The following is a 17252-nucleotide window of genomic DNA, read 5'->3' as shown; positions in this document are numbered from 1 at the left end:
GACGGGTCCTTTTAGTCACAGTAAAAACCTGTCACGCCGTAGTTTCCAGTCCTCTATAGGTCAAACTACAGCATCAGCTGAAGCAGAAATGATCCGATCATTAAGTTTACTCAAATATTCACTGAATGTCTCTCAACGAGCACATGTCAGGCTGTTATCATCCAGCAGAGGAGTCGGGAAAAGAATAGTCCCCGCGACATTCACTGGAGGTATGGTTACATATTTAATTTATTTAACATGAACGAACTTAATAATATGATCAGCGAATTACAACAGATCAGTATAATAACATATTCTACCAGTTGAAGAATTATTTTGAAATAAACGCAGGCTTTTCAGTTAAAAGTATGTATCAAATGTTGACAAAATAAACACATTTATGCAGAATTATTCTTTTCTAAACCTAATGATATTCTATATGTTTAGTTATGATAGCTGTCTCCGTGAATAATCTCCATATTTACATACTATGCAGATGTAAACACTATAGAGCACAGGCAGGAACAATTATCCAGTCCAAACCCCTCTGACTGGCGATATAAACATCAGTGCTGTTTAATTGTGATGACCCTGGTTCTGTTTTTCCTCAGTTAATACTGATGGCCGACCTGCCAGACTGTGGAGCAGCAGCTGTTCTGGTGTCAGTGTGGCTCGCCGCTCCTACAGCACACAACAGGCCGAGACCGCCGAGGAGGAGACGCTCCACAGCATCATCACCGACACTGAGAACGTCCAAGGTCAACCAAAGCAGCATATTAAAGGAATAGTTCTCCCAAAAATGGAAGCTCTGTAATCATTTACTCACCCTCATGTTGTTTCTTTCTTCTGCTGAACACAAAATAACATATTTTGAAGAATGTTGGTAACCAGACAGTTGATGGGACTCCATTGACTTCCATAGCATTGATATAGAAATCAATGGGTTCAATCAACTGTTTGGTTACAGACAATCTTTAAAAATATGTTATTATGTGTTCAGCAGAAGGAAGAAACAACATGAGGAGTAAATGATGACCAGTGTTGTGCAAGTTACTTCCAAACTGTAATACATTAGGTATTACTTGTTACTGTTATTTAAAAGTAATTCATTACCTCAGAATTGTAATGCGTTACATTACTCATGTATTACTTTTGAGTTTCAAATCGGATGAGGAAGGATTGGCTCTCCAGTCTCCATAGAACTTAAAATATTCATTTTATTTTAGTTTTCGTGTTCGCATTTATGAGGAAAAAACAATGTTACAGACGCGACCGCTCTGAACTGGCACTAAAAGACTGCTTTAAAACTTTCACATAGTCTGTTGCTTTTAAGAAGTAAAAGCAGACAATACACTGTAATAAAACTGTAATACAAGCCTCACTGAACATGTAACGAGTAAAATATTACTGAAAATTGATTAGTAATGCCTTACACTACTGCGTTACAGCAAAAAGTAATAGGTTACTGTAATGTATTACTTTTGTAATGCGTTACTCCCAACACTGATGATGACAGAGTTTTCATTTTTCCATCACGTGACGCTGAAGACTGGAGTAATGATACTGAAAATTCAACTTTGCATCTCATGAATAAATTACATTTTGAAATATATTTAAATATAAAATGGTTATTTAAAATTGTACAAATATTTCGCCATACAACTGTATTTTTGATCAAATAAATGCAGCCTTTGTGAGCATAAGAGGCTTATTTAAAAAAAAAAAAAATATATATATATATATATATATATATATATATATATATATATATATATATATCTTACAGACCCCATATATGTAATTGTAAGGATTTTGACACTCTTGTTTCTTTGTTCAAATAAGGATCCTACTCCAAACATGAGTTCCAAGCGGAAACGAAGAAACTTCTGGATATTGTGGCCAGATCGCTGTATTCTGAGAAAGAGGTGATATGAATTAACAACAAAAAAATGATGTAATGCTGTCATGAGCAATTCTCTTGATGCATTCAAGGCTGATCCTAGAGGATTGAACAATAAATTGTCCAGGCGGATTATTTGATTTCATCTGATTTGTCAATAATTAAAGTAGTATGATGTTTATAATCTGCAATATATTGGCTGTAAACCACCATATAGATTTGATCAAATAATAATCAATTAAATATTTAAAGGGATTGTTCACTTTGAAAATAATTGTTGGTATGTTTTAGCTTACCTCAAGGGCATCCAAGATGTAGGTGTCTTTGTTTCCGCAGTATTTTAAATCTAGACATTTTTAGGTCAAACCGTTCTTGTCTGTCAGTCATATAATGGAGGTCTATGGTCACCACCTCAAAGAGCATGCACAGAGAAGTCCAAATTAAACATGATTTAATGACTCGTAAATGTTTCTCACACAAAATTGTGTGAGAAAACGAACAGTATTTATATCGTTTTTACCTCGTGTAACCACAGCCACGTCCAACTGATCTGAGGGCGTGTCGGTCTGCGCAAGCGCTGGAAAGCGCCGGAAGTGATCTAAATGTTTAATTTGGACTTCTCTGTGCATGCTCTTTGAGGTGGTGACCATTGACCTCCATTATACGACTGACAGACACGAACGGTTTGACCTAAAAATATCAAAATTTTAAATACTGTGGAAACAAAGACACCTACATCTTGGATGCCCTTGAGGTAAGATAAAACATAACACAAATTAATTTCAAAGTGAACTAGCCCTTTAATCAGCTTGTCATTTTGGACTTGTTGGAGTACAACATAAATAGTGATAAATATGCCATTCAATTTCAAGGATTTGAACCTGATATACAACTAGAAAAAATCATAAAGAAATAGGAAAGTGATGTAAATGCACGGATGAGAGTGGGCTAACGGTGAGTGACTCGGTCAGGTGTTCATCAGAGAGCTGATCTCAAACGGCAGTGACGCGCTGGAGAAACTGCGGCACAAGATGATGACGTCGGGAGGAGCGAGCGCAGACTTGGAGATCCACCTGCAGACGGATGCAGCCAAAGGCACCTTCACCATACAGGTACTGTATCTCCAACGCATGCAGATCAAACCACTGGCACTGCTCCGTTTTTACAGCCTACGTCATATTCCTTTGAAATACTCGAGACCGATAGCGTTTTAAAGGAGTAGTTCTCTTTAAAAAAAAAAAACTTTTGCTGATAATTTACTCACCCCCATGTCATCCAAGATGTCCATGTCTTTCTTTCTTCAGTCGAAAAGAAATTAAGATTTTTGATTTTTCTCCATATAATGGACTTCAGTGGGAACCAAACGGTTCAAGGTCCAAAAGACAGTTTCAGTGCAAACTGTTGAAAGGGCTTTAAACGATTCCAGACGATGAATAAGGCTCTTATCAAGCGAAACGATCGCTCATTTAAAAATATATAACAAAGTTTAAGTTTTATAAGCTCAAATGGTCGCCTTGCTCTGTTCTGTGATGCGCGTTCGTGACTCTCCTGTTCGAACTCGTTTATCAAAATGAACAAATCTTTTCCCGAGTCAATTCGTTAATTTTGTTCCTTGAATAAACCAAATGATATCTTTTACCAGCAAACAGTGTTTTGTTTTAAGAGAACCTCTGACACTTAACAACAGCGAACAAAACACCGGATGATTTCTTCTAAATGCATTTTTGTCCCAAAACCCTGTCCATTTCCATCCCTAATCTGCACTGATCTTATACATGGCCTCTGCAATTTAACTGAAGGAATCCGTTATAGCAACAGATCCCTTTAATCCCTGTGTAAATACATTGATCGACATGTTTATGCTCTGATTGGTAGGACACAGGTGTCGGGATGAACAAAGAGGATCTGGTTGCCAATCTGGGCACCATCGCTCGCTCTGGATCAAAGGTGCGTCTCATTGAACTCTCCCAAAGTCTGCTGTTCCTCCTTCTGACAGGGGGTGTGATGTCTTCTCCTCCTGCAGGCCTTTCTGGACGCGCTTCAGAGTCAAGCCGAGGCCAGCAGCTCCATCATTGGTCAGTTCGGTGTGGGCTTTTACTCCGCCTTCATGGTGGCTGATAAGGTGGACGTTTATTCTCAGGCAGCAGAACCGGACGCTCCCGGGTACAAGTGGTCCTCAGACGGGTGAGACGGATTTAATGGACAAAAAGAATGTCTTTTTCTTGCGGCTGCTCGATTATAACAAAAATCATAATCAATGTTGTAATTACAATAACAACTATTAGTAGTGGGCTTAGTAGTAGTAGTAATTAGAGTAATTACTGACCAAATTTAAATTTTTGGGTGAACTAACACTTAAGTATTTTTTTCACAATAGTGATAAATATCAAGTAGCCTATATTTGATTGGAAAATGTCACTATTCTTTATCAGTTTTGAATGGAAGCTTGTTTCCACCATAGAATAAAAAATAAAAAAGGTAATTGCAACTTTTTAGCTCACAATTGACTTTATGCCCAGCTGCACTACTTCCTGAACTTCAGCCAGCTCCTTGTTTCCTGTCTGCCATTATTGGCCAAATTGATTAATTCAGGTCTGTCTGATTATTGTTGCCATGACTACTGAGGTCAAGCACACCTGAATTAATCAATGAGTCCAATAATGGCAGACAGGAAACGAGGAGCTGGCTGAAGTTCAGGAAGTAGTGAAGCTGTGCATAAAGCCAATTGCGAGTTTACATCTCGTAATTCTGACTTTATTTCTCAGAATTGCGAGATATAAAGTCAGAATTGATTGATATAAAGTCGCAATTGTGTGTTATAAAGTCAGATATAAAGATATAAACTATTCTGAGGTGAAAAAAAGGTAGTCTTTTTTACCTTAGAACTGGCCTTTATATCTCACAATTGCGAGAAAATATGTCAGAATTTCTAAATATAAACTCGTAATTATGTGTTATAAAGTCGAAATTGCGAGATGTAAACTCAGAATTCGTCTTTTTTTCTCGCAATTGTGACTATTTCTCACAATTGCGACTTTATTTCTCACAGTTGCGACTTTATTTCTCACAGTTGCGACTTTATTTCTCACAATTACGACTTTATTTCTCACAATTGCAACTATTTCTCACAATTCTGACTTTATTTCTCACAATTCTGACTATTTCTCACAGTTGTGACTTTCTCACAATTGCGACTTTATTTCTCACATTTCTGTCTATTTCTCACAATTAATTATTTATCACGACTAAGATCGCGACTATTTCTCATGGTTGCGACTATTTTTCACGATTGCGACTTTATTTCTCAAAATTGCGCCTATTTCTCACAATTGCGACTATTTCTCACAATTTTATCTATTTCTCACAATTAATTATTTCTTAAGACTAAGATTGTGACTATATTTCACAATTGCGACTTTATTTCTCAAAATTGCGACTATTTCTCACAATTGCGACTTTATTTTTCACAATTGCGACTTATTTCTCAGAATTAGACTGTATTTCTCACAATTGCGAGTCGCAATTCGCAATTGTTTTTTTACTTTTTTTTATACAGTGGCGGAAACCAGCTTCCATAGTCTTGATACGACAGCAGAAACTGATAATTAAAAGTCCATTATTAAAGAAATGCAAACAGTCAGTAATTCGATAAAGAAACAAACAGGACAAATGCAATACAGATGTGTAGAAGGACAGAGACATTACATGATTTGACTGATCTGGACGTTGCGTTTTAAAGGAATTGAATGGTTTTATCTTGATTATCATGTTTTCATAATAATTGAAAGCGGAAATCAGAACTAATATTCGATTCATCACACCCCTACTTTTTATTAGCATCAGCAATCGGAACGAAACTGGATGCATTATTTGAGGATATTAGACCACTTTTAGGCATCTGAGGTTAACATTTGAATAAAACGAATCACATTTTTGTGTTTTACTGACGTGTGTGTGTGTGCAGCTCTGGAGTGTTTGAGATCGCAGAAGCCTCCGGCGTGCGTCAGGGGACTAAGATCGTGCTCCACCTCAAGGACGACTGCAAGGAGTTCTCATCAGAAGATCGCGTCAAAGGTCTGCAAACCGCCATGAGTTAAACATGACGTGCTCGGAGAAGAAACTCATGCGAGTGACTTTGGTCTGTTTTGCAGAGGTGGTGACTAAGTACAGCAACTTTGTCAGTTTTCCCATCTTCCTGAACGGACGTCGGCTGAACACCCTGCAGGTGTGTGAAGTCTGCGGATCGATGACCTTTGACCCCCTGTGGCTGTGGTCCTGAGTCCTGTTTTCCTCTCTCTCTCTCTCTCTGCAGGCGCTCTGGGTGATGGAGCCCAAAGACATCAGCGAGTGGCAGCATGAGGAGTTTTACCGCTACGTGGCCCAAGCCCACGATAAACCCCGCTACACACTGCACTACCGCGCCGACGCCCCGCTCAATATCCGCAGCATCTTCTATGTGCCAGAGATGGTGAGTGTACACATTTTGTACATTTAGTCTTTTACACACAATGTTTTTTTGCTTTAATAATTGTATTTCTATGTGATAGACGGATGTGTTTGACTGTGTCTTGCATATTTTGCATTATTCTTAAAAACGTGGCTAAAAAGTTGATTGTTGTTTTGTATTCACCCTGCGTCTGTCAACCCTGTTATTATTATTGTCCAACCTGTATTATAAATGAAATGTGACGAATCGCTTTGTTCGTTTTATGGATAAAAGTGTCTTCTATCTTCTATGTAGCCTAATAAATGTTATATAAATGATATTTATTATTATTATCATCATTTTATTATTATCATATAAAGATGATAATTATTATTATTATTATTTGCGGACATGGACCCAAAACACACCGCGTCTTCTAAGTCAGGTGACTGTAAATGCGGTTTTGTGAAATATTCCTTTTTCGAATTGCCTGAAAAACCTCCTCATGCGAGCGTAAAATTTTTTTTGCGATAAACGGGAGTTTTGCGAAATTGACGTGTTTCCATTTGAGCGTATTTTCATTTTGCAGTTTCAATTTGCGCAATTTGAAGGGTAATGGAAACGCGGCTATTGTCTGTGTTTACACACCGTTACGTTGTTCACTAGAGGTCAGTGTTGTGCAAGTTACTTCCAAACTGTAATACATTAGGTATTACTTGTTACTATTATTTAAAAGTAATTCATTACCTTACAATATTACGGTCTCAGAATTGTAATGCGTTACATTACTCATGTATTACTTTTGAGTTACTTTCACCAAAATAACTAAGTAGAACAACTTTGGGGCTGTAACGATATGCAATATGAAACCGAAATCGCGATTCGCCACACGACTCAGATCCACGAACAGAATCGTGACACACCTCTTCCAACTACCAGCGTTATTCTCCTTACCGTCCATATCCAATGCTGCCTTATCTTTAAATTAGGCTATTAGTATTATTTGAAGTTAACATTATAAAATACGTAGACCTACACCACAAAACTAGTTAAGGAGCATTATGGACATGACATTTGCAGTCAAAACTTAAAATAAAAATTCTCAGAAAATTCATGTATTGAAACGTATAGGCTACTTCCTCAAAGGACTCCAGACATTAGACAAATATCAGTCTATGTTTTATTTTTAATATTAGGGAAAAGACACACATTCATGCGTGACAAAAAAAAAATAGGAGGTAAAATATATTTTTTGTAATTCTGTTAATTACACTGCGCAAATCGGATGAGGAAGGGTTGGCTCTCCAGTCTCCATAGAACTTAAAATATTCATTTTATTTTAGTTTTCGTGTTCGCATTTATGAGAAAAAAACAATGTTACAGACGCGACCGCTCTGAACTGGCACTAAAAGACTGCTTTAAAACTTTCACACAGTCTGTTGCCTTTAAGAAGTAAAAGCAGACAATACACTGTAATACAACTGTAATACAAGCCTCACTGAACATGTAACGAGTAAAATATTACTGAAAATTGATTAGTAATGCCTTACACTACTGCGTTACAGCAAAAAGTAATAGGTTACTGTAATGTATTACTTTTGTAATGCGTTACACCCAACACTGCTAGAGGTAGACCGATTAATCGGGAGAATTTTGGCGTTTTTTTAACATAATCGGCATCGGCCAATATCCAAGTATATCAAGCCGATTATTAGGCAGGCGCATCTGTGGGCAGCCTAGCGTTGTCGTGGAACACGTGTTTGACGCAGTCATTTTCCAGCCGAGTGAGCAGCAGAAATACGTTATTGTTAGAAGTTAAATTAAATAAAATATAATAAATCTTATATATAAAAAATTAAATCATTTAAAGTTTTTTTTTTCTCCTTTTTTGTGATAATTAGGTTATGTCCATTTGTCTTTGTCCGTCAACAAACAAAACAAACCAAAAATACATGTTTCAGGACATTTTATGAGAGGATAAAATGTTTTTGTTGAGAAAGTTTGTCTATGTTAAGTAATTATCATTTCTTTTATATTTTATCTTTCAAATAGAGGTTTAAAACCAAGCAAATATCGGCCAAAATAAAAGCCGGATTCACATATAGCGCCTAAAAACGCGTAGAAAACGCTGGGCGCGCCGCATTCTCCATTTTGCAAAGCGCCAGGGCGGTTGCGCTTCAGTTGGTTCTTGTCACATGACCTATTGTGTGCGTATGGTGCGCTTGCGGTATTCTGAAAAGTTGAGATGTTTTTATCTCGACGCGGTGCGGACGCGCATGGAAAAAACGAGCGCGGCGCACCGCGACCGCATCGCTTCCATTATGAGCGCGCATACTGCGCGCCTACATTTGAAATAACGAACTTGAGCACGAAAAATCGCGATATGTGAACCGGCCCTTAATTGGCCATCGGCCGACCCGGATTTCAAAAGATCGGCATTGGCGTGAAAAAAACCATATCGGTCGACCTCTATTGTTCACCGGTGAATTTTAAACTTGTATCCCTTCTGGAAACTTCTTTTGTCTGTCTGCGGGAAAGTTACATAATTTAACAACACAATTGTAACTCAAATATGCGTTATTTAATAAATATACCTTCTTTCATTCGTCTTAATATTATTATATACTGTTTTTCAGTTATACATTTTATTTAGTAATCACTCTTCTTTCTTCTTACAAATTAAAATGATGAATCCAAATGAATATTTCATGTCCGTTTAATTGGTAATCAGCCGTATACTGAATCCTACTGTTGTTTTGATGACTGCACTACGTTTGTAAACGCGTGTGTGTGAGCAGAAACCGTCCATGTTTGACGTGAGTCGTGAGATGGGCTCCAGTGTGGCTCTGTACAGCAGGAAGGTCCTGATCCAAACCAAAGCCACAGACATCCTTCCCAAGTGGCTGCGCTTCCTGCGAGGTCGGATGAGCGTCCGTACATCTGCATCCACTCATGTAAATGCCAGATTTGAACCCAATCAAGGTTGGTCATGTGATTTGCGTTTGCAGGTGTGGTGGACAGTGAAGATATTCCTCTAAACCTCAGCAGAGAGCTTCTCCAGGAAAGCGCCCTGATCAGGTACAAACCCGCCAGAAACATGAAGTCATGCCTTCAAATAACAAGAGTAACGAACTGTACTCCTTCAGGAAACTTCGGGATGTTTTGCAGCAGCGTGTCATTCGCTTTCTGCTGGACCAGAGCAAGAAGGATCCAGAGAAATACGCCCGCTTCTTTGAGGACTACGGGCTGTTCATGCGCGAGGGCATCGTGACCACAGCGGAGCAGAGCGTCAAGGTGCGGGACGCCTCCGTTTACCCTTCGTGATCGACCCGTTCCTCTCTGATGATTCGTGTGTTCACAGGAGGACATCGCCAAGCTGTTGCGCTTCGAGTCCTCAGCGCTTCCCGCGGGACAGCAGACCAGCCTGACGGATTACGCCTCTCGGATGAAGGCGGGAACGAGGAACATTTACTATCTGTGCGCACCCAACCGCCACCTGGCCGAACACTCGCCGTACTTCGAGGCCATGAAGCAGAAAGACATGGAGGTGAGACGCGTCCACAGTTAGCCAACACTGTCATGTTCAACTGCTAATGGCCAGATTTGCTGGAAACAGTTGATAACTGAATTTTTCAAAATTTCAAAATGGCCAGAATATAATGGTCAGCTACAGAAGCTTAGAGATGGCAACCATTGTTGAGCACCTTAGCAACCAAAAGAGGGACATCTTCCATTGTGAATGTCACAGAGGCATGGTAGTTGTATTATATCGTTCATACTGACATGCAGCCTTTGGAGTATCATAGGCAGCTGCCAAGCCACTCCTTAGCAACCAAACGGAGTACCCTGGCAACCATTTTGCAACAGCTATATCTCGGCATCAGAACATTGTATCGCGATGGGGGTTGGGTCTTTTGACTCATGCTAGCACACAGGACTTCTAACATGTTAAACATGCTAGCTGTGAATAGCTACATGCTAATATTGATTAGCTAAATCATGGCAAAAACATGTTAAGTACTCTATAGACCTTATGTAGCTCCGCCCCTTTTCAGCGCTGCGCTCGTTTTTTTTTTTTTTTTGGCTTCAGGTCTGTATTTTCACAGCGATCTTGCAAAGCTATGAATGAACTGCTCGTAAAAAATTTCCCGGTCGACATTTGTTAAGACATCTGCTTTACAAAAAAGCTCATGATAACTTTTGTTAACTCTACAAGAAGTAAATCCATTTCACCAGCTAATTACTCCTCGACAGCGATGCCATAGAAATATACAGAGCGACCGCAAAAACGGAAGTTCAAAGACAATATTCTAAAGATGACGGCGCCAACGTTTCACTGGTGCATGAGGTCTATAGTAACCATATGTGACAACTAACAACCACCTAGTAACACCATAGCAACCACCCAGAATACCTTAGCAGCCACCTAGAACACCCTAGCAATCACCCAGAATACCCTAGCAACCTCCTAGCAACCAGAAGAACACCCTAGCAACTGCCTAGCAACACCATGAAGACCCTAGAAACCCCATAGCAACCGCACAGAATAACCTAGCAACATCCTAGCAACCACCCAGAATACCCTAGCAACCACTCAGAACACCCTAGCAACCACCTGAACAACATGAATAAGCCATATCTCAGCACCAGAACATCATACAGACGTGGTTGTTGGCTCGTATGCATGTGCCACACTCTAGCAACCGAGCGGTGAGTTTTGCCACTGCAAGCACCACTTCACATTTTCTTCTGGAAATGTACAGTACGTTCTAGTTAAAATATGTTATCTTGTCTGTGATCAAAGCCTGACAAAGTGTTTTTTATTGACTTGTCTTGTCATCTTGACTTATAAAAAGAAAATAGATGCCCAAGACCCATTTGAAAGGTGCTGAATTATAAATTATATACAACTGGTTAAGAATTTAATATATAAATACACATTTAATAATAAAATATTTAATTTATTATATAAATATATGGTAATAAAGCCATTAATTTGTATTTAAAGCTTTTTAATTATAATTATAATTAATTATAAAACTTTTATTAAGAAAAAGATATTTAATTTAAATAATATTATATATTAAATAAATAACATTGTACATTTTAAAATCTTTAAAAAAAGATCAAATGGGTTTTTTAATCTTTAACCTTAAAAACGTGTATTTGTATTTATTTATTGCTTTTTATTTATTATTGATTATTGTGTTAATCATTTTATATTATGGGATTTCTAAAGCGTATGGTTGAGATCATGCTGAAATTGAAATCATGAAGGCTGTGTTTGAGGATCTGCTCTTCCCGCAGGTGTTGTTCTGCTTCGAGCAGTTCGACGAGCTCACGCTGCTCCACCTCAGAGAGTTCGACAGGAAGAAGCTCATCTCCGCCGAGACCGACATCGTTGTAGACCATTACAAGGAGGAGAAGTTTCAAGACAGCAAACCAGGTAAGACGAAACATCCGCAAATAGAGGACAAATGACATCATTTGTGAATAACTATATATTTGACATTTTGGAAAGGCAGTTTAATGTGATTTAAGCATTGGTGATGCGTTTGTCCCGTGCAGCATCGGAGCGATTGACCGATCAGCATGCAGAAGATCTGATGGCCTGGATGAGGAACGCGCTCGGGCCGAGAGTCACCAACATCAAGGTGAAACACTTTTCACAAAAATGACCTTGTTTATGGACACGTGATGCGCATGTGCCGCCGTCTGCGTTTTCGAGGTTTGCGGAGAGATAATCGTTCGCACCTTCGAACCTATTTCAGGGAGTGTGTTCTCGAGACACCCGGCCCTGTTTTATGCGGATGGGCGGCCGAAGCGCGTTAAGAGTTTTCCTGTTCGAACGGTGTCGTGTCGGCGGCCCCTAAGTTAATAACTAATGATCTTCGCAACGGAAGTGAATCAATCAAAACTAACTTTAGCTGGACAATAACTTTGTCCTATTGCTGTTGTACAGCCTAAACAATATCTTACGCTAATTTCTACTGTAACAATGCATACGGTTAAAAGTGCTATATAAATGAAGGTGACTTGACCATTTCATTTGCATAAAAGCTAAAACACATTTACAGTTTTAATCTTATATATCATTTACAAAGACTCAAAACAGCCAAAACATCATGAGCGGTCACTGGTAGTGTAGTCACAAGTTCCAACTTCGGTACGTAAATATTAGTTCACTTTTAGAAAACTTTTGCTGATAATTTACTCACCCCCATGCCATCCAAGATGTCCATGTCTTTCTTTCTTCAGTCGAAAACAAATTAAGGTTTTTGATGAAAACATTCCAGGATTTTTCTCCATATAATGGACTTCAATGGGGTCCAAGAGTTTCAAGTTTCAAAATACAGTTTAATGCAGCTTTAAACGATACCAGACAAAATGAATGAATCTTTTTTCGAGTCATTTCGTTCATTGAACAAACGAAATGACTCGAAAAAAGATTCATTCATTTTGAGTTTGAACAGGAGAGTCACAGAACAGAGCAAGATGAGCATTTGAGCTTATAAATCTTAAACTTTTTTATTTATTTTTTTTAAATGAGCGATCGTTTCACTTGATAAGACCCTTATTCATCGCCTGGAATCGTTTAAAGCTGCACTGAAACTCTCATTTGGACCTTGAAACTGTTGGACCCCATTGAAGTCCATTATATGGAGAAAAATCCTGTAATTTTTTCAAAAAAAAATCCTTAATTTCTTTTCGTAAGGATCCTACGCACAGTTTTATAAAGGAGGCCCCTGGACATTTGCAGACCTCTTCATGACCCTGTTGGGGGAAGTGTCTCTTTCAACAGGAGAATGTACTCGCACTGCAAACATTGATTAGGAGTGGTTTGAGGAAGATGATGAAGAGCTCAAGGTGTTGTCAGATCTCAGTCCAGTCGAGCATCTGTGCCAAAACGGCTCCACCTCGCAACATACATGACTTGAGATTTTTTTTTTTTTTTTGAGAGAGAGATAAATCTGGAAATGTAAACAGTAGGGCGGGGCTTGATTTGTCCATCAGGAATCGATCGGATCTTTGTCGTCTAAATGCTCAATCATGAATCATTCTCATAATTTTCCTCACACACAGATATTGTCTTGCGAATGCATAGATACCTGACATCTGTGATTACCGTTGGCTTCCGTAGGTGACGCCGCGCCTGGACACACACCCCGCCATGATCACAGTGCTGGAGATGGGAGCCGCGCGTCACTTCCTGCGCACGCAGCAGCAGTTCGCCCGCAGCCAAGAGGAGAGAGCTCAGATCCTGCAGCCCACGCTGGAGATCAACACCGGGTACAGTGGCAGATGAGTAACATCTGTCTGCAGAATGTTTTCAAGTGCACTGGAAAAAAAATTATTTGTCTTGGGTACCATTACAAATATCAAAACATTCTTAAATCAAGACAAATTATGTAGTGTACAATTGATAAAAAATTGAGTTTATCCTTAAAACAAGGAAAAAAATAATCTTGCTTTCCCTTTTAAAGGGATAGTTCACTCATTTTTGATATGGCATCCAAGATGTGGGTGTCTTTGTTTCCACAGTATTTTCAATTTTGATATTTTTAGGTCAAACCGTTCGTGTCTGTCAGTCATATAATGCAGGTCTATGGTCACCACCTCAAAGAGCATGCACAGAGAAGTCCAAATTAAACATGATTTAATGACTCGTAAATGTAAGTACACATTGATGGCCTAAGACACGAAACGAGCGGTTTGTGTGAGAAAACCAACGGTATTTATATCGTTTTTACCTCTTGTAACCACAGCCACGTGTAAATGATCTGAGGACACAGGCGCTTCGGTCTGCACAAGCGCCGGAAGTGATCTCTCGTGCGTGTACGTCACTCATTGTTTACACAGAGATTTCAGAAGTGTTACCTTTCACTGCGAAGATCTAAACATATTTAGATATATTGAAATCGTCTTCCATTGCGATTTTCTGTATATCAACAGACAACGTTGAATTTTTTTCGTAACCGCGCGAGAGATCACTTTCGTCGCTTTCACAGACCGAAGCTTGAATTGCTTGGACGTGACTGTGATTACAAAAGGTAAAATGATATAAATACTGTTCGTTTTCTCACACAAACCGCTCGTTTCGTGTCTTAGGCCATCAATGTGTACTTACATTTACGAGTCATTAAATCATGTTTAATCTGGACTTCTCTGTGCATGCTCTTTGAGGTGGTGACCATAGACCTCCATTATATGACTGACAGACAAGAACGTTTTGACCTAAAAATATCAAAATTGAAAATACTGCGAAAACAAAGACACCTACATCTTGGATGCCCTTGAGGTAAGATAAAACATACCAACAATTAGTTTCAAAGTTTCAATCCCTTTAATAAACTTTATTTTTCTCACCCCACTGGTTGAGGATTGTTCTTATTTTAAGCAAATAGTTACTTATTTTTAAATGATTTTGTTCAGAAAACAAGCTGATTTTTGCTTCTCATGTTAATACATCTTGATTTAAGATTTTGTTTTTAGGTATTTGTACTGGAAAATATTTTTGTACTGAAAATAATTCCAGTGTATCCATGAACGTGACCACTAAAGTGCAGTATATTGTGCTTGCATGAATAGAAATGCTGTTGTTTGTCTAATGTGAAGCGATTGTTTGCAGACATGACCTGATCAAGAAGCTTCACGCGCTGAAGGACTCGAGCCCTGCGCTGGCACAGCTTCTCCTTGAACAGGTGAACAGAGATTCCCACAAATACACCAGTCTCTCACCTATTTATAATTGAAAAGTAAACTAAATGGCTTTTTGTTTAACGCACCAGATTTACGACAACGCCATGATCACAGCCGGGCTGAACGACGACCCTCGTCCGATGATCTCCCGACTGAATCAGCTTCTCACTCAGGCGCTGGAGAAACACTGATGTGTTCAGCCTGACGGACTTGTTTTGCCATCATTCGAGCCGTGTGTTGATGCACAAAGACTTGGGCTGCCGAGGTCGCGATCGCACTAAACACAAGCAAACGTTGTTTATAAGAAGACTTGAGGATCTTCATTGTCGTTTAGGTGAGAGTCGTGTTTTACAGCTGACGAGGCGGAGATTTCACTGTCCAACCAACAATTCAGTTGCGACTATATCAATCCCTGAATTTACCTGGAAATATACAAGAAAAATTGCCATGGCAAGATGAAGATACAAGTGGAGCGTTGTCTTATTTTCTGTCCCTTTTTCGCTCTAAAATTATTCACGTTTCAATTCATTGGCTCATTATATTAACTGCTTTTCCATGTGTAAATTGTGATGAAAATATGAAATAAACATGTTTTAAATGTATTTCATAAATTTTGAATACTTTTATAGCTGTAACATTTACAAGACCCATGTAGGAGTACATTTCAATGGATAGTCTTGCGTTTATGATCTCGTGTCTTGAGAAATGGCATTGATTATTCATAAACTGTGTTCCTGTGCTCACTTAACACTTAATTTCACCAGAAATTCAACAGTTTTGTAAACTGGAATGGAAGTACCATCTCTGATGTGATCATATTGAACTCTTTGAAATGAAATAGAAAGCCAGTGCGATTCGAAATGGTGACTTGCGCCACAAGGGCTTTAAACTGCAGTTTCAGCATTCAGACACCAGGAGGCGCAGTGGCGCCAGTGATGAGGGTATACTGGGATCGGCCTGTTACTCACGCATTTACAGTAGATCATGCAGATTTTAGTTATTAGTACTGTTAATCTGAGAAATGATGTAGTGCTTGGTGTTAAATCGATATTTTCATACAATAATAAAAATGAAGAACGTAGCCTACCGGCTATATTATATTGAACCCAACAATTTAACATCAAACTGTAAAAGTAAATGTTTGGACGTTTTTAAACAATGCCATCACTTCACTTTTAATTTAAATGCTCCTGTAGCACGACCTGTACGAAACGTACACGCATATTCGTTCAATTAATTTGAGCTCATAATGCTGCGTGCATAATACAAATGATGAGAACGCTCTAGATGGAGCATATCTGTCGCAATTCAACCAATCGCTATTATAATCCGCACTTTTATGGATTAGCTATATAAAAGGCGTGCAAGACTGAACTGTACGGCGCTGCTGCCTTGTTCCCACAGAAAGCGTTCTTGCGTTTAAAACCGCGAGAAACAACGCTGAGGAAATGAAGAACGCTGGCTCTCCAGGTCTCTCCACGGGTTTAACTTGGAAAGAAAGAAAAAAAGCAGCCTTTTGCAGCAGCACGACTGTCTTGTTTGCGTTCTAAGAACAAACGGAACGCAGCGCGAGTGGAACGCTGAACACGTTCTGTGAATCTGCTCAGGATGACATCAGTTCAAACTGATGTTTATGATCACGAATATAAGAAGCATGTTGAGAGAGGCGAAGAAAAACCTGTCGATATCTGCGGGTTATGCGTTTAAAAACGTCGATAACACATTTTGTAAGGTTGGAAACAGGAAAAGTCCTACTTTTCTGGAACCCTGAAATAGTGTGGACACAGCGGAGTAATCTCACATCTTAATAAAGGCAAACGAACCGTTTCACCGTTTGTGTCACTCCGAGGTCACGTACACACTTGCAAAGTAACAAACGCATTTAAATGCGAAATACAGGAGTTGTTTCGGAAATGTGGATGACTGAAGATAGCTAGGCCTCGCCTGTCTAAAACAATTTTGGACTTTTCTCAGAGATGTAAAGAGACAATTTGACATATTTGGTAAATCTATTTTTGACCAGAGTAACTAGAAATGAGTATGAAAGGCCATTTTCACCTTAGGCTATAAGAAAAATAAAAACCATGCTTTGGTAAATCAGAATTGAAAAAAGAAAAAGAAAGTACGGTGGCCGAGAGGTGCAAAACAAATCACAATTATAAAAACAAAATAACAATTCAAAAAACACAACGACAATTCAGAAAACATAATAAGAAAGTCATAATAATGAGATAAAATTAGTAAAAA

General features: G+C 38.8%; 1 protein-coding gene across 1 annotated transcript; it reads left to right on the top strand.

Annotated features, from left to right (window-relative positions):
- Positions 1-15607, top strand: trap1 (TNF receptor-associated protein 1). The gene is made up of 18 exons (XM_039686396.2): positions 1-209; positions 591-737; positions 1822-1904; positions 2851-2991; positions 3755-3826; positions 3903-4063; positions 5844-5953; positions 6031-6104; positions 6192-6347; positions 9104-9224; positions 9314-9383; positions 9452-9599; positions 9667-9852; positions 11613-11751; positions 11874-11959; positions 13447-13595; positions 14935-15007; positions 15095-15607. Exons 1-18 carry the CDS (start codon positions 89-91, stop codon positions 15194-15196), a joined length of 2139 nt encoding a protein of 712 aa, XP_039542330.1. The 5' UTR covers positions 1-88; the 3' UTR covers positions 15197-15607.
- Positions 15608-17252: the final 1645 nt, after the last annotated feature.

The sequence above is a fragment of the Pimephales promelas genome, chromosome 3 (genome assembly GCF_988280905.1).
Source record: "Pimephales promelas chromosome 3, fPimPro1.hap1.1, whole genome shotgun sequence".
Lineage (NCBI taxonomy): Eukaryota > Metazoa > Chordata > Actinopteri > Cypriniformes > Leuciscidae > Pimephales > Pimephales promelas.
The sequence above is the reverse complement of the archived record's forward strand: the minus strand, read 5'-3'. Positions and strand labels throughout refer to the sequence as shown.

Excerpts from the sequence above, each read along its gene's own strand:
- trap1 (XM_039686396.2), top strand. The coding sequence starts at position 89 with ATGATCCGATCATTAAGTTTACTCAAATATTCACTGAATGTCTCTCAA. Across the intron at positions 210-590 it reads CCCCGCGACATTCACTGGAG|TTAATACTGATGGCCGACCT; the intron begins GTATGGTTACAT and ends GTTTTTCCTCAG. Across the intron at positions 11,752-11,873 it reads GTTTCAAGACAGCAAACCAG|CATCGGAGCGATTGACCGAT; the intron begins GTAAGACGAAAC and ends TGTCCCGTGCAG.